Source organism: Tachyglossus aculeatus, chromosome 23, assembly GCF_015852505.1.
Source record: "Tachyglossus aculeatus isolate mTacAcu1 chromosome 23, mTacAcu1.pri, whole genome shotgun sequence".
NCBI classification, from domain to species: domain Eukaryota; kingdom Metazoa; phylum Chordata; class Mammalia; order Monotremata; family Tachyglossidae; genus Tachyglossus; species Tachyglossus aculeatus.
Window position 1 is genome coordinate 40,428,429 of NC_052088.1, and position 22,997 is coordinate 40,451,425.

The 22,997-nt window shown below is 54.8% G+C and overlaps 1 protein-coding gene across 1 annotated transcript; it reads left to right on the top strand.

Annotated features, from left to right (window-relative positions):
* The first annotated feature begins 10,146 nt into the window (after positions 1–10,146).
* On the top strand, positions 10,147–22,244 carry ELOVL7 (ELOVL fatty acid elongase 7). Its single transcript, XM_038765823.1, has 7 exons — positions 10,147–10,442; positions 11,297–11,487; positions 13,560–13,640; positions 15,401–15,457; positions 16,118–16,223; positions 16,747–16,883; positions 21,909–22,244. Exons 1-7 carry the CDS (start codon positions 10,379–10,381, stop codon positions 22,116–22,118), a joined length of 846 nt encoding a protein of 281 aa, XP_038621751.1. The 5' UTR covers positions 10,147–10,378; the 3' UTR covers positions 22,119–22,244.
* Positions 22,245–22,997: the final 753 nt, after the last annotated feature.

Consider the following 22,997-nt stretch of genomic DNA (forward strand, 5'->3'; position numbering starts at 1 on the left):
TTGGATGAGCGAAGGGGGTGAAACTCTGATCATAAAGGAATAGGGGAGGAGGTTGGTGAGGAGACAGCCGGTCTAGAGAAGTTTTTCAAGAATTTGGACAGGAGAGGGAGGAGACAGAAGGGGTGATAGCTGGAGGGGCCTGAGGGATCCAGAGAAGGCATTTTGTGGGGAGGGGAGACTTAAGCATGTTTGAAAGCAGATGGGGGAGGGAGCCACCTGTGAGTAAGAGGTTGAAGACGCAGCAAGGGAGGGGAGGAGAGTGGGAGAGATTGTTTTCAAGATGACAGGGGTGGGGCCAAGGGCTTAGGTAGTTAGAAAATGAGTGGCGAGACCTCCCTCTTGAGAAACAGCTGGGAAGCAGGAAGAAGAGAAATTGGTAGGAGAGCGGAGAGACTTTGGGAATGACCTGGGGAATGTGCTGGGGTAGATACAAAATAATCAAGTTGGACTCAGTCCCTGTCACACATGGGGCTGACAATCTAAGGGACAGGGTAAGGGAACTGGACTAAATTCTTGGAAGAGAGTAATTGAGAGGAGGAGAGGAGAGGCGGGCAGTGAGAAGGAGATGGAGAGGCTTCGGAAATGGACTCTCTGATGATTTCTACCTTTCAGACAAAGTAGGTGGTGAAGTCACCAATGGTATTGAGAATTTACTGTGTGCAGAGCACTGTACTAAATGCTTGGGAAAGTACAGTATCCCAGAGCAGAGTTGGTAAACATGTTCCCTGCCCACAAAGAGTTTATAGTTTAGAGGGGGAGATGGACATTAAAATAAATTATGGATAGGTACACAGGTTGGGGGGGGGCTGTGGATGGGGAGAATAAAGAGTACGAATCCAAGTGCAAGGGCAACACAGAAAGGAGGGGGAGTAGGGGAAATGAGGGAATAGTCAGGGAAGTCCTCTTGAAGGAGATGCACTTTTAATAAGGTTTTGAAGGTGGGGAGAGTGAATGTCTGTCAGATATAAGAAAGAGTACGGGGTTGGGAGTCAGAGGACCTGGGTTCTAATCCCAGCTCCTCCGTGTACCAGCTGTGTGACCTTGGGCAAGTCACTTCACTTCTCTTTGCCTCAGTTGTTTCATCTGCAAAATGGGGATTCAATACTTGTTCTGCTTCCTACTTGGACTGTGAGTCCCATATGGGACCTGACTATCTTGCATCTGCTCCAGCTCTTAGAGCAGTGTTTGGTACATAGTAAGTGCTTAAAAATATTCTTATTATTATATAAAGAGGGAGGGAGTTCCAGGCCAAAGACAGGATGTGGGCGAGGGGTCAGTAGCGAGAGAGATGAGATCGAGGTTCAGGGAAACAGGGAAGGAGTATAGGGCCTGGACCTTCTCACTGTGCCTCAATCTCACCTGTCTCACCGACAACCCCTAGCCCACGTCCTGCCTCTGGTCTGGAATGTCCTCCTTCCTCAAATCCGACAGACAGTTACTCCCGGCCCCTGTCAAAGCTTTATTGAAGGCACATCTCATCCAAAAGGCCTTCCCAGACTTAATCCCTTTTATCCTTATCTCCCACTCCCTTCTGCATCATCCTGACTTGCCTCCTTTGCTCTTTCCCCATCCCAGCCCCACAGCCCTTAGGTACGTATCCGTCATTTTATTTATTTGTACTGATATCTGTCTCCCCCCCTCTAGACTGTAAACCCATTGTGGGCAGGGAACGTGACTGTTTATTGCTGTATTGTACTCTTCCAAGTGCTTAGTACAGTGCTCTTCACACGACACTCAATAAATACAATTGAGTGAATGAATGAATGAGGTGTCAGGAGTAATGGAACAGTTGGGGGAGGTCGTGGGAGTCAGTGAGGAAGTGGGATTGAGCACAATCGTAAAGCTCTAGATTGTAAGCTCCCTGTGTCTACCAACTTTGTTGTGAGCCTTTCCATCAACAGGTTTAAAAACGGATGCCATCCCAGGCCGACTTAACCAGGCTACAATTACATCAACGGTGGGCAGGGGATGTGTCTATTACATTATTATATTGTACTCTCCTAAGTGCTTAGTACAGTGCCCTGCAGACACTAAGCACTCAATAAATACCCCTGATGATGATTACATCGCTGCTCCAGACACAGATGCACATTCTGTTGGGGTGAGAGTGGCAATAATCCATTTCTGAAGCTACGAGACCAAGCCGATGCTTGAATAAGATTAAATCCCACTAAAGTAATTCTACGTACTACCCAGACTGCTCTCCTGCCTGCCTCGAGCCCACGTTTCACGGCTTATTGCTGGAGAAGGTGGGATGTCTACTTTGCAGCCAGTAAGGAGCCCCATTCTGTGGTCTGAGGAAGGGAACACAAGACCGGTCTCCCAGCTCTTGAAATGCCTGATGATCCCTGGGGCAGCCACGCCTGGCGGGCCCTGCCAGGTGATTTGGCTGGGGACTCAGTAAGCAAATGTGAATGTGGGTAAATTGGCACTGCTGGTTTACAGGGAGGTTCCCCAGACCCTCAGGCCTGGCTTTCATTGTTAACATTCTTAGGGCTGCAGGCCCTGACTCCAGCGATGATTTCCTAAAAATATGCCCCCGAGTCAGGATGGATGTGTGAAAGGGTGATAGTGACACTGAACTGGACAATGCTGCCTTTTCCCAAAATACTCTCATACCAGTGACCTGCCTTCACTCCCCTCTCTCCCATCAGCATCCCTGGAAGACGGGGATTAGTCCCATTTTACAGATTAAAAAAAAACAAAAAAACAGAGGGCTAGAGTGGTAAACTGACTGGCCTTAGCTTCACACAGCTGGCAGAACAGAGGTCTCCTGACTCTCAGCTTCCAAGCCCATTTATCTTGGCTCCGCAGCTTCCCGATGACGTTCCCAATGTGCCTGGATTTGGGGCCCCTGGGGAGACCGAGCATGGTTGGGAGGGTCGGTCAAGGGGGATGAGGGAGCGGGAGAGAGAACAGAGGAAGGGGAGATGGAGGTGGTGTCTGGGGCTGAGGGATGAGGGGCTGGTGAGTGGGAGATGACGGTTCCGCCCCCGTGGGCCCAGGTCTGCCCTGCCCTGCACTGCCCTGCCCAGGGGTGGACCCTGGGGCAGCCCACACCCGGCAGTCCTTCCTCCCCATGGAATCTGCCCCTGGTAAAGGGCCAGCCCATGCCCACACACCCGCCTGCGCGGCCTCCGTTCCCTCCCGTCTTGGGCCGTCGCAGTGGGCCCGGAGGTGCTGGGCAGCTTGGACTGGGCTCTGGGGTTGGAGGGGGCCAGAGAGGAGTGGTCGAGGCACCAGGGACGCGGGGCGGCCGGTAAGAGAGCTGGTGGTCACTTGCTGCGGGTGGGGGCCCGGGAGGTCCCCGGTCCTCCGGCTCGGATCCTTGTTTTTCTGCCGTTTCTTGCGCCCTGCACCTGCTGAGACCGGCCTGCGGCCTGTCCGTGGAAGGGTTCTCTCCTTGTGGGTGCTAGTCCGTTGGGTATTGGAGGGGGTGGGGACACCGGGATCTTGTCCGTGGTGGGGTCCCACCCTCCAGGGCCTATCCGGGCAGGTCTGTCCTGTGTGGGATCCGTCCGTGCAGGAGCTCCTCGCCCCGCGTCGTGTTCCAAGGTGACCTACCATACTGGAGACCTTCTGTTTCATTCCATTCTCCCAGGGCTGGTTCCCTCGGGCTCTCCCCGGCCCGGTAGAGACACGGCTTACCAGGGGGCGGAGAAGGGTGGGAGGCACCAAGTTCAGGCCACGAGAGGGCAGGAGCCCCCTTAATGACTGTTCTCGCAGCCTTTTTTTAATGGTATTTATTAAGCGCTTCCTATGTGCCAGGCACTGTACTAAGCACCGGGATGGGGACAAGCAAATCAGGTTGGACATAGTCCCTGTCCTGCTTAGGGCTCACAGTCTCAATCCCCATTTTGCAGAAGAGGTAACTGAGGCAAAGAGGAGTGAAGTGACTTGCCCAAGGTCACACAGCAGACAAATGGTAGAACTGGGATTAGAATCCAGGACCTTCTAGCTCCCAGGCCCGGGCCGTATTCACTACACCGTGCTGTCTCACCTCAGCCCATACAGTCGTGTAATGTAAATTTTAAACTTTCTCATCTTCCCACTCCTCTTCCCCTCTCCCTAATTCTCCCTCGCCATCCCTTCCCTCTCCTCCATTTCCCTACTCTATCCCCATATCTTCCTGCCCTCTTCCCAGCTTCCCAGGGGAGGGGGGTGCCAGGCCCCAGGGGTGGGGTCAAGGGACGAGTTTTGATCTACTCCCATAGGAACCGAAACGCAAAGTGCAGTTTGTCAGCCACTTGGTCCTCCCTGAATCCCAGCAGTCTGCAGGATCCCTACCTTGTGCCGTCAGTCAGTCATATTTATTGAGAGCGTACTGTTTGCAGAGCACTGTACTAAGTGCTCGGGAGAGTACAGTATAACAATAAAGGTACATTAATAACGAGTACTAATGTCCATGACGATCTTACAGTCTAGAAGGACCACAACGTGTTGGACACCTACTGGGTGTAGTGTGCTGGGTACCTTCTGGGTTTTCTACTGGGTTGTATTCGACACCTGCTATATGCAGAGTGCTATACTGGAGACCTACCGGGCATTGAGTGCCGCACTCAGCACCGTCTGTGGGCAGAGCATGGTCTGGGCACCTCCTGGGCATGGCATGTACTCAGGGCACAGCTATATACTGGGTGCCTGCTGTGCATTGGAGGCTTGGGAAATTGCAATAAAAGTAGAAGGCCGGGCCCCTGCCTGGTCCTGTCCTCCCCTGTCCTTCCCTCGAGGAGGTGCCAATCGAATGGGTCGGTAGTGGGATAAAGAAAGTGGACTCAGGGAGGTGAGGGAGAGACACGAATGAAGTAGTTCCTTCCTCCAGCTCCGCTCCCGCTCTCGACCCTCCACGGGGCAAGAAGATGGATGACTGGCCCTTAGCAGGGAGCGGGACTACCACCGGATCCCGGAGACGGGGGTGGGTGAGGGAGAGAGTAGAACAGGACAGAGGGAGGGTGCTTCCTCAGCCCACCCTCCCCCATCACAGCCCGCCCCCTCTGCCAGTTCAGTATGGTCAGATCCAGTCTGGGACTGGGAGGGAGGGAGGAGAGGAGAGAGGAAGGTAGGCTGCCGGGCCGCCGGGCGGGAGGGGCCCCCTCCTACGCCGAGGAGCCGTGTTCCAACCCTGGCCAATGTGGGCGGCCCCGATCCCGCCAAGCCCGGTGGGCCGCATGGCTGGACGATAAGATCTGGGCGCTGGCGAAATTGTTACCACAAAGATTGCCACACATTTCACTCCCCCTAGCCTGGTGCTGAGAGTGGCTCCTATTTATTTTTTTTTTCTGCCGAGAACGAGCCTCACTAGGGCTAGAGGGTCCAGCTCTGCCCGCAGTGGAGCCTAGAGACCGCCGGCCTGGGAGTCAGAGGAGCTGGGTTCCAATCCCAGCTCCGCTGTTCATACGCTGTGGGACCCTGAAGTCACTTGCCCAGGGTCCCGCAGCATGTGAATGGCAGAGCTGGGACCCTGGGCAAGTCACTTCACTTCTCTGGGCCTCAGTTTCCTCATCCTTTTTCTCTCCATTTTAGTCTGTGAGCCCCATATGGGACAGGGTCTGGATATCTTGTATTTACTCCAGCCCGTAGTATGGTGCTTAACGCTTAGTAAGCACCTAACAAATACCAGCATTATGATTATGATAATCATTGTTCTTATTCTTATGATGATGATTATGAACTGAACGCCAAAGCTGATCTACAAGGCAGGAGAGAGTTTATGACTCAGGGGTGGCAGTGGCTGAATGCTCTTTCTGGGCAAGGGTGGTCAGAAACTTGGAGACGACCTCGTGATTGGTGGGGCACGGATATAATAAGGGAGGAGGTGTGGCAAGAGAGCGGGGCTGGGAGACAGGAAACCTGGGTTCTGGTCTGCTGGGTGACTTTCAAGAGGTCACTCAACTTCTCTAAGCCTCCAGGACAGCATCCCCCCTGGAGCCAGGGAACCAAGGAACAGCAGTGGGAGAGCCAACAGTGCCGCTGCTGGGTCTCCACTCCATTTACAGAGCCGCCAGGCTGGCTGCCCCCACTAAGAATACTAATACTAATACTAATACTACTAATAATAATAATGACATTTGTTAAGTGCTTTCTACGTGCCAGGCACTGTACTGAGCGCTGGGGTGGATACAAGCAAATCGGGTTGGACACAGTCCCTGTCCCACATGGAGCTCACAATCTCAATCCCCATTTTACAGATGAGGGAACTGAGAGGCCCAGAGAAGTGTAGTGACTTGCCCAGGGTAACACAGCAGACAAGTGGCAGACCCAGGATTAGAACTTATGACTTCTTGACTCCCGTGCTTTATCCGCTACGCCTCTCCCAGTGCTGTCCCCGCTCCCGACCCCTGTAGGATCCACCTGGCTCCTGGGAAACACGCTCTGAGACTCGGCCTTGCCCCCTCTCCTCGCCTTCCTCCCTCCCCCTGTTCTTTCACCCCACCCCCTCTGCTGAGCCCCATCCCTCTCCTGAACCACACACCTTCCTCGCTCCCCCGTCCCTCCATCAATCAATCCTATTTATTGCGTGCTTACTGTGTCTACCAACTGTTATACTGTTCTATTGTACTCTCCCAAGCACTCAGTACGATGCCCCGCAAGCAATAAGTGCCCAATAAATGCGATTGATTGCAGAGCATTGTACTAAGCGCTTGGGAGAGCCCAATGTAACAGGGTTGATAGACACGTTCTCCACCCACAATGAGCTTACAGTCTAGGGGGGACACAGACAGTCATATAAATAAATAAATGACGGATATGGATGGATAAGTGCTGAGGGGACGGTGAATAAGGGTGCAAGGATAAGTGCTGAGGGGACGGTGAATAAGGGTGCAAATCCAAGTGCGAAGATGATGCAGCAGTTAAGGGCTGGAAGGAGGGAGACCCAATTGCGGGGGCTGGAGAGGTGGGGTGACCCTCCTGACACCTGCTGTCTGTCCGGCTCTGTCTGCCCCCTCGGACCTTCTGTCCTTCTCTCCGTCCAGCTCTGTTTGCCCTCTGGGCTCTGACACCTTCTCTCCATCCAGCTCTGTCTGCCCCCTCGGCTCTGACACCTTCTCGCTGTCCGGCTCTGTCCGCCCCTCGGCTCTGATATCTTCTCGCTGTCCGGCTCTGTCCGCCCCTTGGCCCTGACACCTCCTTTCTGCCCAGCTCTGTCCCCCCCCTCGGTCCTGACACATCACCTCGATCTGGCTCTGTCCACCCCCTCGGCTCTGACATCTTCTCTCTGTCCGGCTCTGTCCACCCCCTCAGCTCTAACACCTGTAACAGTCGTAGCCTGTCTCACGGCCTGTCCCGGGACGTGATGGCACTCCAGGACTGCGTCTTACTGCGCTGGGCAAGGCTTTAAGGCCTCGTTGGCCGCTGGAACCACTCCCCTCCTGGTCCAGGGCAGTGCTGGTTAAAACTTTGTGGGCATCAGACCCAAGACCTTTGTGCTGCAGCCTAGAGCCATTATCTGGTGGCACTGGACCTCAGCTCAGGCTGCAGCAGCCAGACTTGTAGGCAGAAGGGGTGTGCGATCCTGGCCTTTGCCAAGAAGTTTCTGTTTTGGCCAGCAACAGAGGGTCATTCTTATCCTCAACAACACGACTTGGGTGCCCACTGTGTGCAGGGTGCTGTATCAGGCACTTGCTTTGTGCAAGACTGTGTCAGATGCTCAGTGTGTGCAGGGCTGTGCGCAAGGTGCTCTACTGGGCGCCTGCCGTGGGTAGGGCTGTGTGTTGGGTGCCCGCCGTGTGCAGGGTGCTGTATTACACCTAACATTTTCAGGGCCACAGAAGTCACAGTCCCAACCTCCAATACCTTGCTCTTTGACAAGGGATGGACTCGAGACACCGTGTCAGCTTCGCTGGGGCCCGAGGGCTGAGGAGCAGGGAGGGGAGACCGACACCGCCAGATGGGAGTGCACAGACAGGGAGTGGTGCGAGGTGGGAGGGAGGAGAAGGGGTCTGGTGGGCCAGGGGGTTGGGAGCAGCACTGCAGAAATCACTGCTGCCCTGAGAGTGGCTGCCAGGGTCACCCAGGGTCCACTTGGGAATGAGTTCAAGGCTGTCCCACATCATCTGGGCATCAGCTCCCGGGGTCAGCATCCGGGGGGTCCAATCCATGGGTCAGCACCCCGAGTCAGCGTCCGGGGCTCAGCACCTGGAGGTCGGCATTTGTGGGTCAGCAACCGGGGGTCAGTGCCTAGAGTCAGTATCCGGGAGGGTCACAATCCAGGGTTGCCATCCTGGGGGGTCAGTGCCTGGGGTTCAGCACCTAGGGGGTCAATATCAATCAGTCTGTCAGCCCATCATATTTATTGAGAGCTTACTGTGTGAAGAGCACTGTACTAAGCACTTGGGAGAATACAATATAACAATAAACAGACACATTCCTTGCCCACAGCGAGCTTACAGTCTAGGCCGGGGGAGACAGACATCAGTGTGAATAAATTACAGATACGTTCATAAGTGCCATGGGGCTGTCGGGGGTGGGGGGATCAATAAAGGGAACAAGTCAGGGCGACACAGAAGGGAGTGGGAGAAGAGAAAAGGAGGGCTTAATCAGGGAAGACCTCTTGGAGGAGATGTGCCTTCAATAGGGCTTTGAAAGTGGGGAGAGTAATTGTAGGATTTGAAGAGGGAGGGCATGCCAGGCCAGAGACAGGACGAGGGTTAGGGGTCAGCGGTGAGATCAGGGTACAGGGAGAAGGTTGGCATTAGAGAAGTGAAGTGTGTGGGTTGGCTTGTAGTAGGAAACTAGCGAGGTGAGGTAGGAGGGGGCAAGGTGATTAAAGGCTTTATAGCCGATGGCAAGGAGTTTCTGTTTGGTGAGGAGGTAGATTTCCCTCTCAGGGTCACACCTGGAGAGTTTCCAGTACTCTACCGGTCTTGACTAGGGGAGGGAGAGTCAAGCAGAGGCCTACCCATTCTTAGCTTGGGCAGTGGTTAGCCAGTGGAAGGCAATCTGCTACAAGTCAAAACTCACCTGTGCTGGGCAGCAGCAGCACAAGAGAAAGTCGAGGGCGGAAACTCAAGTTTACTGTGCGGAAGGAAGCAACGGTAAACCATTTCTGTATTTTAACCAAGAAAACTCTGTGGATCCACTACCAGGATGATTGCAGATGGAGGCGGGGCATTCTGGGAGAGATGTGTCCATGGTGTCACTATGGGTCGGAGATGACTCGATGGCATAAGACAAGTGGAGGTAGATGGGCAATCACTGGAGTTTCTTGATAAGTGGAGAGGCGTGGCTTGAACTTTTTTTGTGGTAAAATGATCTGGGCAGCAGAGTGAAGACTGGACTGGAGTGGGGAGAGACAGGAGGCTGGGAAGTCAGCAAGGAGGGTGATACTGTAATCAAGGCAGGATAGGATGAGGGACTATAGTAACATGGTAGCAGTTTGGATGGAGACGAAAGGGTAGATTTTAGTGATGCTGTGAAGGCGGGACCAAACGGGATTTAGTGATGGATTGAATATGTAGGTTGAATGAGAGAGAGGAGCCAAATAACGCCAAGGTTACTTCCTTGTAAGACAGGCAGGACGGTGGTGCCGTCTACAGTGATGGGAAAGTCAGGAGGAGGACAGGGTTTGGGTGGGAAGATAAGAAGTTCCGTTTTAGACATGTTTGAGATGATGGAAGGGACATCCAAGTAGAGATGTCTTGAAGGCAGGAGGAAATGTGAGACTACAGAGAAGGGAGAGAGATCCGGGCTGGAGATGTAGATTTGGGTATCATCCACAAAGAAATGGTATTTAAAGCCGTGGGAGTGAATGAATTCTCCAAGGAAGTGATGTAGATGGAGAAAAGAAGGGGGCCCAGACTGAACCTTGAGGGACACCGCCCCCCACCCCAGTAAGTTACGGGGTGATAGGAAGAGGAGGACCCCACAAAAGAGACTGAGAATGAGCGGCCAGAGAGATAAGAGGAGAACCTGGAGAGGACAGAGTTAGTGAAGTTGAGGTCGGATAATGTTTCCAGGAGAAGGAGATGGTCGATATTGTTCGAAGGCACGGTCTGGGGGTCAGCACTCAGGGGTTTAGTTTCTGTGGGTCAACAACCGGGGGTCAATGCCAGGGGTCAGCATCCAGGGTCAGCATCCAGGAGACCCGTGTTGGGTCTGCATGGATGCATCCCTGTCACCTCCAGGGCGGAGTCTGGAGCTCGATGACCCCAAGGACCTGAGACCCCCAAGGACCCCGAGGACCCAGGATCTTGTGGACCCCAGATCCTAAGGACCCAAAGACCACGGGACACCAAGGACCCAAAAATCCCCAGGCCCCAAAGACCCCAAGAACTGAGGACTCCGAAGACCTCGAGGACCCAAGGAGCCCGAGACCCCAAGACTGAGGACCTGAGACCCTGAGAACCAAGGACTCAAGGACCCCGGGACTCCGAGGAAAATGGCCTTCAGCAATCTCACGTTGAGCGTTGCTCGACTCTACGGGGACTGGATCAAAAATGCCGGTGATGGACGAGTTCTTGGACCCAGAAACGAGGCCCACATCTCCTCCCCTCCCCCTGCCTGCCGCTGTCCACACCCCTGCCCACTCCACCGCTCCCTGCACCCTCCCCTAATAATAATAATAATAATAATAGTGAGAAGCAGCGTGGCTCAGTGGAAAGAGCATGGGCTTGGGAGCCAGAGTTCATGGGTTCTAGTTCCGGCTCTGCCTCTTGTCAGCTGTGTGACTTTGGATAAGTCACGTAACTTCTCCGGGCCTCAGTTACCTCATCTGTAAAATGGGGATTAAGACTGTGAGCCCCACGTGGGACAACCTGATAACCTTGTATCCCCCCACCAGCGCTTAGAACAGAGCTTCACACATAGTAAGCACTTGACAAATGCCATTATGATTATTATTATTATTATTAATTTTAATGACGATGGTATTTGTTAAGTGCTTACTATGTGCCAAGCCCTGTTCTAATCTCTGGGGTAGATACAAGGTAATCAGGTTGTCCCATGTGGGGTTCGCACAGTTCCTGTCCCACATGGGGCTCCCAGTCTTAACCCCCAGTTTACAGATGAGACAACTGAGGCCCAGAGAAGTGAAGTGACTTGCCCCAGGTCACACAGCAGAGGTGGTGGAGCCGGAATTAGAACCCATGACCTCCTGACTCCCAGAACCGTGCTCTAGCCGCTAAGCCACGCTGCGTGCCGTGCTGCTTCCCTACTGCTCCCGTCGCTCCCTGCACCCTCCCCCAGCCTCTGCCCCCAGAATCCATATCCCGTTCCATTCCGTGTTTCCCACCCCCATCTCCCCTGCTGGCTGCGCCTGTGTGCTCACACTATGCCCACCGTATCCTTGTCCTTTCAGACCCGCGGGTCGGGGAGTGGCCCCTCATGTCGTCCCCACTGCCTCAGGCGGCCATCCTGACGGCCTACATCTACTTCGTCACCTTGCTGGGGCCGAAGCTCATGGAAAACCGAAAGCCATTTGACCTGAAGAAACCGATGGTGGCCTACAACTTCCTCATGGTGGCCTACTCCCTGTACATGTGCTATGAGGTGAGCGCGTCGCAGGCCGTGGACGCCGAGGCGCCGCCTTCTTGCGTGCCATCTGATGTCCTGAGCACCGGGCAAGGTACAGGGACTGACCGCTTCCTGCGTGCCAGGCAGTGTACTTAGCATCGGGCAAGGTACAGGGGCTAAGTACTTCCTGTGCGCTGGGCAGCGTACCGAGCACCAGACAAGGTACAGGCGCTAATAGTAATAATGATAATGATGGTATTTGTTAAGCACTTACTATGTGCCTGGCACTGTTCTAAGTGCTGGGGTGAATACTAGCTAAAATAGGTTGGACACAGTTCCTGTCCCACATGGGGCTCACAGTCTTAATTCCTATTTTACGGATGAGGTAACTGAAGCCCAGAGAAGTGAAATGACTTGCCCAAGGTCACACAGCAGACAAGTGGCGGAGGCAGGATTAGAACCCAGATCCTCCTCAGCCCATGCTCTGTCCACTCGGTCATGCTGCTGCTCTTAAGTGCTTGCTGTGTGCAGGGAAGACCTTGGGGTAGGAGTCTGCTGTCCCCTGGCAGGCCTGGCAGCAGTTGGGTCTACCCCATAGCCCTGAGGTCCGTGGGCAACAGGGGGACGACCCTAGCCAACCCGGCCCGCTAGTGTTCTTCCGGCACCGCTCCTTCACCGCGTCGGCCACCTCATCCAGAATGGGAGTCCCTCAGCTAAGCGACCGGGCGCTCGCTGGATACTGGGCGGGTGCCTCTTCTACTGTTATATTGGACTCTCCCAGGCGCTTAGTACGGTGCCCTGTACACAGTAAGCATCGATTGCCGGGGCAATCTTTGACCTGGCCCATGAGCCCCTCCACCAGAAGCAGCCCTGCTGTATGAAAGACCAAGCTAATGGATCACTAAGCCGATGGAATTTGCTGAGCGCCTAATGGTGTGTGCAGAGTTCTATGCTGGGTGCCTGATCATCAGTCGTATTTATTGAGCGCTTACTGTGTGCAGAGCACTGTACTAAGTGCTTGGGAAGTACAAGTTGGTAACATATAGAGACAGTCCCTACCCAGCAGTGGGCTCACAGTCTAAAAAGTTCTCTGCCTGATGTGGGCAGAGAACTATGCTGGACACCTACCTACTTATTCAGTGTCGGGCTGGGCACCTGCTGCGGGCAGAGTGCTGTGCTGGGCACCTTGGGCACGCAGAGCACTGTCCTGGGCATCCACTGGGTGCTGGGCACCAGTTGTATGCAGAGCGCTATGCTGAATGCCCGCTTTGCAGAACCCTTTGATGGGCATTCACTGTGCAGAGAGCTGAGCTGGCCCCTTGGGGGCACATAGAAACTACACAGCACAGTCCCTGCCCTCAGCGGGCTTCCAGACCAGCGGACCCGGCTCTGTGGCCCATTTCGCAGGCTTCTGGCGAAATGATATTTCTCCTCACTTGGACTCTTGCGCTCTTTGCAGCTGACCCCGGGCCAGACGTCAGGGTCACCGACCCGGCAGACGCCAGGCTAGTCCAGACCCCGGGATTTCTGCCAACAAGGAATCGCCAGCGCGGCCGCCCGGGGCTTCGCCGCCGGGCCCGGGGGTCCGTCCGCAAGTGGTTCGGTCCCAGCCGGGGTCTCGGGGGCAGGGGGAGGGCCGAGGAGGTGGGGGCTGACGCCTGGGAGGTTCTACCTGGAATCCTCTGCTACAGCGGGCAGGGAATCGTGCACGTGTCGCGGTGTGTGCGTGTGTCCACACGTGTGCTAATGCATGCATTCTGGACTGCCAGCCTGTTGTTGGGTAGGGACCGTCTCTATACGTTGCCGATTTGTACTTCCCAAGCGCTTGGTACAGCGCTCTGCACACAGTAAGCGCTCAATAAATCCGATTGAATGAATGAATGCAGGTTAGCATTTAAGCATGTGTTCCTGTGGGCCCATGCATGGCTGCATGTATAGCATTTCAGGCAGGTTCAGTTATGCATATTTTGCATGTGCGTTTACATGGGTGGGCTTGAATGGTGTGGGTGGACACGTGTTTGTGTGTGTACGCGTGTGCGCGTGCCTTTTCCTGCATTCCCAGGGGTACATCCAACCCCAGACCTTCTCCCTCTGTCCTCCCGCTGCAGTTTGTCATGTCCGGCTGGGGCACGGGCTATTCTTTCCGGTGTGACCTGGTCGACTACTCCACCTCCCCTGCGGCCTTAAGAGTGAGTGCCTTCGCCGAACCTGCACGACCCCTCAGGACCCCATTCCCCGGCCCCCTCGTGCTCTCCCCCCCCCCCACCCTTTGTTAACCATTTACTATGCGTCAAACACTGTTCTAAGCACTGGGGTAGGTGTGAGCTAATGAGATCAGATACAGTCCCTGTCCCACATGGGGCTCACAGTCTAAGTAGGAAGGAGACCGGGCATTTAATCCACATTTTACAAAATTGAGGAAACTGTGGTGACTTTTTTATGGTATCTGTTAATTGCTTATCCTATGCCACACACTGTACTAAGTGCCGAGCTAGATACATGATAATCACATTGGAAACAGTCCCACTTTCACAGGGGGCTCCCGGTTTTAACCCTCATTTTACAGACGATGTAACCGAGGCACAAAGAAGCGAAGTGATTTGCCCAAGATCACCCAGCAAGCAGGTGGCAGAACCGGCATTAGAACCCAGGTCCTCTGATTCCCAGGCCTCCAGGCTCTTTCCACTAGGCCACGCCGCAGCCCCACAGCCCAGTGAGCCCGGCTGGGGTGGAGGGAGGGGCTGGAGCTAAGCCGGGATGTGGGGCTCGCTCCCCAAAAATGTCTGGAGAAACAAAGCTATCACTGAGTCACACGACAGAGGCCAAAGGGATGGATCCACAGTGAGAGAAGACCAGCAGCAGGAATTACAGGAGGAGGCGTGTCCTGAGACCCTACTACTAATAATAAATAATAATGATGGCATTTATTAAGCGCTTACTATGTGCAAAGCACTGCTCTAAGCACTGGGGAGGTTACAAGGTGATCAGGTTGTCCCACAGGGGGCTCACAGTCTAAATCCCCATTTTACAGATGAGGGAACTGAGGCACAGAGAAGTGAAGTGACTTGCCCAAAGTCACACAGCTAACAATTGGCAGAGCTGGGATTTGAACCCCTGACCTCTGACTCCAAAGCCCGGGCTCTTTCCACTGAGCCACGCTGCTTCTACTAGGCCATGACACCTCCCTGAGCCTCTCCCCTGTACATGGTGCTCTACAGAATGCTTCCTGAATGCTCCGCCATCTACTGCGTGCCTACTGGATTCATTGCACTGGGAGCAGGGCACCGCATTCATTCAATTATATTTACTGAGCCCTTACTGCGTTTAGAACACTGTACTAAGCTCTTGGGAGAGTACAATATAACAATAAACAGACACATTCCCTACCCACAATGAGCTTACAGTCTAGAGGGGGAGACAGACATTAATAGGTCTGTGCCGAGTGGCCGCCGGGAGCAGGCAACTGAGGGTCCACTGGGCCCTGGGCACTGTACCGTGTGTTTGGGAAATACAAAATACAGGCACTTTCCCTGCCCACAAGAGCTGCCACTCTGCTGGGGGAGATAAACCTAAAAGACTTTACAAACAGAGTAAGCAAAATAAACAACGGCCAGGACAACTGAAGATCCCCATAGACGAGCGTGCCAAGGATGGGGGCTTAACTGTAAGCCCTTGAGGGCTACAGGTGATTGATGCCTTCGTCCAGCTGAGCCGTTGGGGGAGAATCTGGGAAGGCCTGCTGGAAGGGGTGGGCGCTTTAGTGGGCCCTGAGAAGGAAGGGGGAGCTGAGGTCTAGAGGCTTTGGTCTGGCGGCTCCCGCCTGTCCTGGCTCCTCTGTCCCCACCCACTGTCCCCACCCTACTGTCCTGCCCCCTCCCCACTGCCCCGTCCCCGCCATCCCCACTGTCCCCTCCCACCCTGAGAGCCTGCGCCCCTGCCATCCCCGCAGATGGCCTGGACCTGCTGGCTCTACTACTTCTCCAAGTTCATCGAGCTCCTGGACACGGTCAGTGCGGTCGGGACAGGGGCGGGGAGTGGTCCGAGCGTGTCCGGGGAGCGTGGGAGGGGCCGAGTGGCAGTAGTGCTCACCGGACATTCTCCAAGTCTCCTGGGAGAAGGAGACGCAGGCCCTGCACAGCCAGTGTGGTGGGACATGTCAACCCCAGAACTGCCAGGGGGGACCACTACCCCCCTCCATCACGACTCCCGGGCTGCCAGTGGGGACCATGACCTTCCCCTGCCCAGAACTCCGAGCTGCCAGTGGGTGCCACAACCCCTCTCCCTGCCCAGAGCCCCAAGTCGCCAGAGGGGACCACCACCCCCTCTAAGATGCCAACCAAGTCCACGACCCCTTGTGTCCCCAGGCCTCCGTCCTCGCTAGGCTGTTGGAGGGAGGAGAGGAAGCGAGGCGGAGGGCGTTTTGGAGAAGGTCAGATAGGTGGTGACCCCGCCCCACCCCACAACGACCTTCTCCCAAGCACAGTCCGGGCACTGCCGAGTGCCCTCGGCTCCGCGTTCCTCAGCCCCGTGGTGACCACGGACCCCCACGGGTCCCCGGCCAGGGGTCGACCCCCTGGGGCTGCAGGGGAGGGGTTTGCCCTCGTCCTCCCTCTGGCTCCCGCTCCCCCTCGGCCATGAGGCGGATTTCCTTCCACTCTTTTTTCAGATCTTTTTCGTCCTGCGGAAGAAAACCAGCCAAGTGACGTTCCTGCACGTGTTCCACCACACCATCATGCCCTGGACCTGGTGGTTCGGAGTCAAGTTCGCTCCAGGTAGCGGAATGCCCCCGGCAGGCGGGAGACTGGCGGCGGTGAGAGGCCAGCGGGCGGGGAGGCCTCAAGTCATATCTGCGGAGCCGCCCCCGGCCGCTGCTTGACCTGGGGAAGGGAAAATTGGGAAATGGCCTGGGCACCCCCTCTACTCATCTCCGCCTCCCCAGCCTCCCTTCTCCCCATCTCCACCTCTCTGGCCTCCACTTCACTGACCTCCACTCTCCAGCCTCCCCTCCACCCATCTCTGCCTGTCCAGCCTCCTCTTGAACCAGTGGATATAAGGATGGGGCCAGTGTCAGTGGGAGGTTTGTCGTGGGAGTGGGATGGAGAAGGGCAGTTTTCATCACTTCAGCCTCCCCCCTTCCTCCCTCTGCCCCCTACTGCACTCCCCCTCATAGCCCTGGACCAGTCTGGACGCTCCTACGGGCTGCCCCCTCTGTAGACGCCCCCCCTCCAGGGGTGTGTGTGTGTGTATGCATGTGTGTGTGTGTGTCCCTGTCGCACACGGAGTCTGCTCCCATAGGCGGCTTGGGGACATTCCACGCCCTGTTGAACTCGGCGGTGCACGTTGTCATGTACTCCTACTACGGCCTGAGCGCGCTGGGGCCCACCTTTCACAGCATCCTTTGGTGGAAGAAGCATCTGACCTCCCTCCAGCTGGTGAGCGGCCACCACCCCCATTCATTCATTCACTAATTCGATCCTATTTACTGAGCGCTTACTGTGTGCAGAGCACTGGGCTAAGCGCTTGGAAAATACAAGCGAGCAATAAGGAGAGACAGTCCCTGCCCAAAACGGACTCACAGTATAGCGGGGAGGAGATGGACATTCATTCAATCATTCATTCATTCAATCCTATTTATTAGCACTTACTGTGTGCAGAGCACTGTACTAAGCACTTGGAAAGTATAATTCAGCAGTAAAGAGAGATAATCCCTGCCCACAGCGGGCTTAAAGTCTAGAAGGGGGTGGGGGGCAGACATCAAAACAAGTCAACAGGCATCAATAGCATCAATATAAAAAAATGGAATTATAGATATATGCACATCAAAACAAGTAAACTGGCATTAATATAAATAAATAGAATTATAGATATGTACCTATATACACAAGTGCTGTGGGGCAGGGAGGGGGATGGAGCGATGGGGAGGGGAGGGGGAGCTGAGGAAAAGGGGGGCTTAGTCTGGGAAGGCCTCTTGCAGTGGGTGTGCCTTCAACAGGGCTTTAAAGGGGGAGGCGTGATTGGCAGATTTGAGGAGGGAGGATGTTCCAGGCCAGAGGTAGGACATGGGCCAGGGGTCGACGGCGGGACAGGAGAGATCGAGGCACAGTGAGAAGGTTAGCGGCACCAGAGGAGCGGAGTGTGTGGGCTGGGATGGAGAAGGAGAGAAGGGAAATGAGGTGAGAGGCGGCGAGGTGATGGAGAGCTTCGAAGCCAATAGTGAAGAGTTTTTGCTTGATATGGAGGTTGATAGGCAACCACCGGAGATTTTTTTTTGCCGGGGGGTGGTTCGACATAATTATAATGATGCTATTTGTTAAGCACTTCCTATGAAAAGCACTGTTCTAAGCGCTGGGGTAGATACAAGGTAATCAAGGTGTCCCACGTGCAGCTCCCAATCTTCATCCCCATTTTCCAGATGAGGGAATTGAGGCCCAGAGAAGTAGCTTGCCCAAAGTCACACAGCAGACAAGTGGCCGATCTGGGATTAGAACCCATGTCCTCGGACTCCCAAGCCCGGGCTCTTTCCACTAAGCCACGCTGACATGCCCAGAGCTTTTCTGTAGAAAGATAATCGGGGCAGCAGAGTGAAATATAGATTGAAGTGGGGAGAGGCGAGAGGTTGGGAGATCAGAAAGGAGATGCAGTAATCCAGTCGGGATAGGATGAGTGATTGTACTAACGTGGTAGTGGTTTGGATGAAGAGGAAAGGGCGGATCTTGGCGAAGTTGGGAAGGTGAGAACGGCAGGCTTTGGTGACATCAGTACAAGTAAAAGGCAACAATATAAAGAAACAGAATTATAGATATGTACATATATACACAAGTGCTGTGGGGCAGGGAGGGGGAAGAGCAAAGGGAGCAAGTTGAGAAGCAGAAGGGAGTGGGAGCTGAGGAAAGGGGGCTTAATCTGGGAAGGCCTCTTGGAGGAGGGGTGCCTTCTCTCTCCTAGACCCCCTCCAATCTGGCTTCCTTCCCCTACACTCCACCGAAACTGCCCTCTCAAAGGTCACCAATGGCCTCCTCCTTTCCAAATCCAAATCCTTTGGATTTCCAAATCCAGTGGCTCCTACTCTATCCTAATCCTCCTCGACCTCTCAGCTGCCTTTGACACTGTGGACCATCCCCTTCTCCTCAACACGTTATCCAACCTTGGCTTCCTGGACTCTGTCCTCTCCCGGTTCTCCTGTTATCTCTCTGGCCGTACATTCTCAGTCTCCTTCGCGGGCTCCTCCTCCCCCTCCCGTCCCCTTACTGTAAGCGTTCTTCAAGGGTCAGTTCTTGGTCCCCTTCTGTTCTCCATCTATACTCACTCCCTTGGTGAACTCATTCACTCCCATGTCTTCAACTATCATCTCTACACAGATGACACCCAAATCTACATCTCCTCCCCTGCCCGTTCTCCCTCCCTCCAGGCTCGTATCTCCTCCTGCCTCCAAGACATCTCCACCTGGATGTCCGCCCGCCTCCTAAAATCCAACATGTCCAAGACTGAGCTCCTTATCTTCCCTCCCAAACCCTGTCCTCTCCCTGACTTAACTGTCACTTTGGACGGCACTACCATCCTTCCTGTCTCGTAAGCCCGCAACCTTGGTGTCATCTTTGACCTCGCTCTCTCATTCACCCGACACATCCAATCCATCACCAAAACCTGCCATTCTCATGTTCACAACATCGCCAAGAGCCGCCCTTTCCTCTCCATCCAAACCGTCACCTTGTTGGTTCAATCTCTCATCCTATCCCGACTGGATTACTGCATCAGCCTCCTTTCTGATCTCCCATCCTCCTGTCTCTCCCCGCTTCAGTCTATACTTCATTCTGCTACCTGAATTATCTTTCTACAGAAACGCTCTGGGCATGTCACTCCCCTCCTCAAAAATCTCCAGTGGTTACCTATCAACCTTCACATGAAGCAAAAACTCTTCACTGTTGGCTTCAAAGCTCTCCATCACCTTGCCCCTTCCTACTTCACCTCCCTTCTCTCCTTCTCTAGCCCAGCCCGCCCACTCCACTCCTCTGCCATTAACCTCCTCCCTGTGCCTCATTCTCGCCTGTCCCGCCGTTGACCCCTTGCCCACGTCCTACCTCTGGTCTGGAATGCCCTCCCTCCGCACATCCGCCAAACTAGCTTCCTTCATCCCTTCAAAGCCCTACTGAGAGCTCACCTCCTTCAGGAGGCCTTCCCAGACTGAGCCCTCCCTTTTTTCCTCTGCTCTTCCTCCCCTCCCCACTGCCTCCACTCCCTCGCTCTGCCCTTCCCCTTCCCACAGCACTTGTGTATATTTGTACATAGTTATTACTCTATTTATTTTATTGATGATGTGTATATATAATTCTATTTACCTATTTTGATGGTATTGACACCTGTCTACTTGTTTTGTTGTCTGTCTCCCACCTCTAGACTGTGAGCTCATTGTTGGGTAGGAACTGTTTCTATCTGCACACAGTAAGCGCTCAATAAATACAATTAAATGAATGAATGAAGGGCAGGAAGAGTGATTGTTTGTGGGATTTGAGGAGGGAGGGCATTCCAGGCCAGAGATAGGACGTGGGCCAGGGGTCAGCGGTAAGACAGGCGAGAAGGAGGCACAGTGAGGAGGTTAGCGGCACCAGAGGAGCGGAGTGTATGTGGGCTGGGATGGAGGTGAGAAGGGAGGCGAGGCAGGAGGAGGCAAGGAGATGGACAGCTTTAAAGCCAATGGTGTGGAATTTTTGTGATACAGAGGTTGATAGGCAACCACTGGAGATTTTTGAGGAGGGCGGTGACATGCCCAGAGCATTTCTGAAGAAAGATAATCTTGGCAGCGGAGTGAAGGATGGACTGAAGTGGGGAGAGGCAGGAGGTTGGGAGGTCAGAAAGGAGGCTGACGCAGTAATCCGGTCGGGATAGGATGAGTGATTGTAATAATAATAATGATGGCATTTATTAAGCACTTACTATGTGCAAAGCACTGTTCTAAGCACTGGGGAGGTTACAAAGTGATCAGGTTGTTCCACGGGGGGCTCACAGTCTTAATCCCCATTTTACAGATGAGGGAATTGAAGCCCAGTGAAGTGAAGTGACTTGCCCAAAGTCACACAGCTGACGATTGGCAGAGCCGGCATTTGAACCCATGACCTCTGACTCCAAAGCCCGTGCTCTTTCCACTGAGCCACGCTGCTTCTTGTGCTAATGTGGTAGCGGTTTGGATGGAGAGGAAACCCCGAAGCCCCCCACTCCCTTCCACCCCAGGGTCCCTTGAGTCCCAGGCAGGAAAGCCACCCTAATTCCAAGCACAACGTGTACATTCGTTTCTCTGTATTTATGGGGCACCTACCGTGTGCAGAGCACTGTGCTGGGTCTCTGTTTGGTGGTTTTTCCAGCCCTTGTGGGAAACTCCAGTAGGTGTGGGCCCAGATCTGCGGCAGGGGCTGGAGAGCCTGCCTCTCCCAGCCGTGGAGCTACCCCCAGCCCCCGTGGAGTGGACGCCCACCCACCTCGGGACCTGCTCAATGGTCAGTTATCCAGTCCACTCAGTTATCCAGTCCAGTCAGTATCCAGTCAGTTATCCTAGAGCGCTGCTGGGTGTTTGTTGCCGCTTCCCCTTCTCCCGAGGGAAGAGCCTGGGGTCCGCACGCCCCTTGGACAGAGGAGGACAGGGCTGGGTATGGAACGAAGTGACCCATTCGTGTTGCATTTGGAGCCATCGGTCGATCGGAAGCAGACTGGTTGTCCTGGAGTCCCTGCCCTCTCCTGGCATCCCTAGGCTGTGGGCGGGAGATGAGGGGGTTGGTGAGGGAGGGATGGGGGCTAGTACTGCTTCTAGGTGTTTCTAGATCGCGCAACTCAGGCTCGGGGGCCCTACCCCCCGCTCCCGGGCAGGGCCCAGGTCTTCCTCTTACTGGGTGTTCCCCAGTGCCTGGCGCTCCGCATAAACCAGGTGTCCAATCTAGCGCCCAGTCCGGTGCTATACATAGAGCAGGTGCCCTGTGCGGCAGCCAATCCAGCTCTCTGCATACACAGCCGGTGCCCAGAGCAGTGCCCAGTCAAGGGCTGCACGCCACCAAGCACCAGTAAAAGGCCCAGTCTATCAAGCACTTATAACAGTGCTTGGCACACGGTAAGCGCTTAACAATACCATCATTATTATTATCGAGCGTTGTTCACACAGCAGACTCCCAGTGCAGGGCCCAATCCACCGCTCTGCACACAGCAGGCAGCAGAGCAGCTCAACACTCACAGAGAGCGTCCAGTGCGGCTCCCAGTGCGGCACACCGCAGACGGCAGATGCCCAGTGCAGCGCTGTGCGCACAGCGGGCTCGCAGTGCTCCACACCCAGCGGGTGCTCAGTGCAGCTTCCAGTCCAGCATTGTGAACGAGGCAGGTGCCTGCCCAGTGCGGCGCTCAGTCCGGCCCCCCCCAGTCGGGCACTGCCCTGCGAGCTCACGGGTTTGGGGGGGCTCCCGGGGGCCCCTGTCGCTCAGGTGCAGTTCGTGGTGGTGACCGTCCACATCGGCCAGTTCTTCTTCATGCCGGACTGCGAGTACCAGTTCCCCATCTTCGTGTACATCATCCTGAGCTACGGCGTCATCTTCCTCCTCCTGTTCCTGCACTTCTGGTACCGCGCCTACACCCAGGGCCGGCGCCTGCCCAAGGCCTGCAGGAACGGCGTCGGCCACGCCAAAATGCCCTGAGCCCGCTGCCTACCGCCCACCTTGCCTCCCAGGGGACCGGCGGCGCCCTGTGACCACCGGCCGGCCTCGGGGGGAAGCCCGCCCCGGGGAGATGGACAGACGGACCTGATGCTTCCCAACTGCCCTGCCAACCTGAACAATAATAATAATAATAATAATAATAGTAATAATGACGGTATTTGTTAAGTGCTTATTACGTGCCAAGCACTGTTTTAAGCGCTGGGGTAGATACAAGGTAGTCGGGTTGTTCATTCATTCATTGTCTTATTTATTGAGTGCTTACTGGGCGCAAAGAACTGTATTAAGCCCTTGGAAACTGCAATTCAGCAACAGATAGAGACAATCCCTACCCAACGATGGGCTCGCAGTCTGGACTGGAGAGAGACAGACAACAAAACAAGTAGACAAGCATCAACGTGGGGCTCCCAGCCTCAACCTCCATTTTACAGATGAGGTCACTGAGGCCCAGAGAGGTTAAGTGACTTGCCCAAGGTCACACAGCAGACCAGTGGGGGGATTGGAACCCACGTCCTCTGACTCCCGAGCACATGATTTTGCCACTAGGCCATGCTGCTTCTCTAAAATAAAAAAAAGGGCGGTGATGCCCCTTGTCAGAGCTGCCCGACAAGTGCCAGGTCCAGGCCTGGGGCGGCTCCCCAGGACGGGATGGTTCCCCGGCCCAAGCCAGGGGGTGGGGGAGGGGCTTTCGCAGGCCCGTGGGGGCGGCTGGACTAATGACCGCCAAGGCCGGTCCTTTCCCTAGAAAGGAAAGGCAGCGGGGCTCAGTGGAAAGAGCCCGGGCTTGGGAGTCAGAGGTCATGGGTTCTAAACCTGCCTCCGCCACTTAATAATAATAATAATGTTGGTATTTGTTAAGCG

Bases quoted from the DNA above. Each gene is read 5' to 3' on its own strand.
- ELOVL7 (XM_038765823.1), top strand. From the start codon at position 10,379: ATGGCCTTCAGCAATCTCACGTTGAGCGTTGCTCGACTCTACGGGGAC. The intron at 10,443-11,296 runs GTGATGGACGAG...TTGTCCTTTCAG, and splicing joins GGACTGGATCAAAAATGCCG to ACCCGCGGGTCGGGGAGTGG. The intron at 16,884-21,908 runs GTGAGCGGCCAC...CCTGTCGCTCAG, and splicing joins ATCTGACCTCCCTCCAGCTG to GTGCAGTTCGTGGTGGTGAC.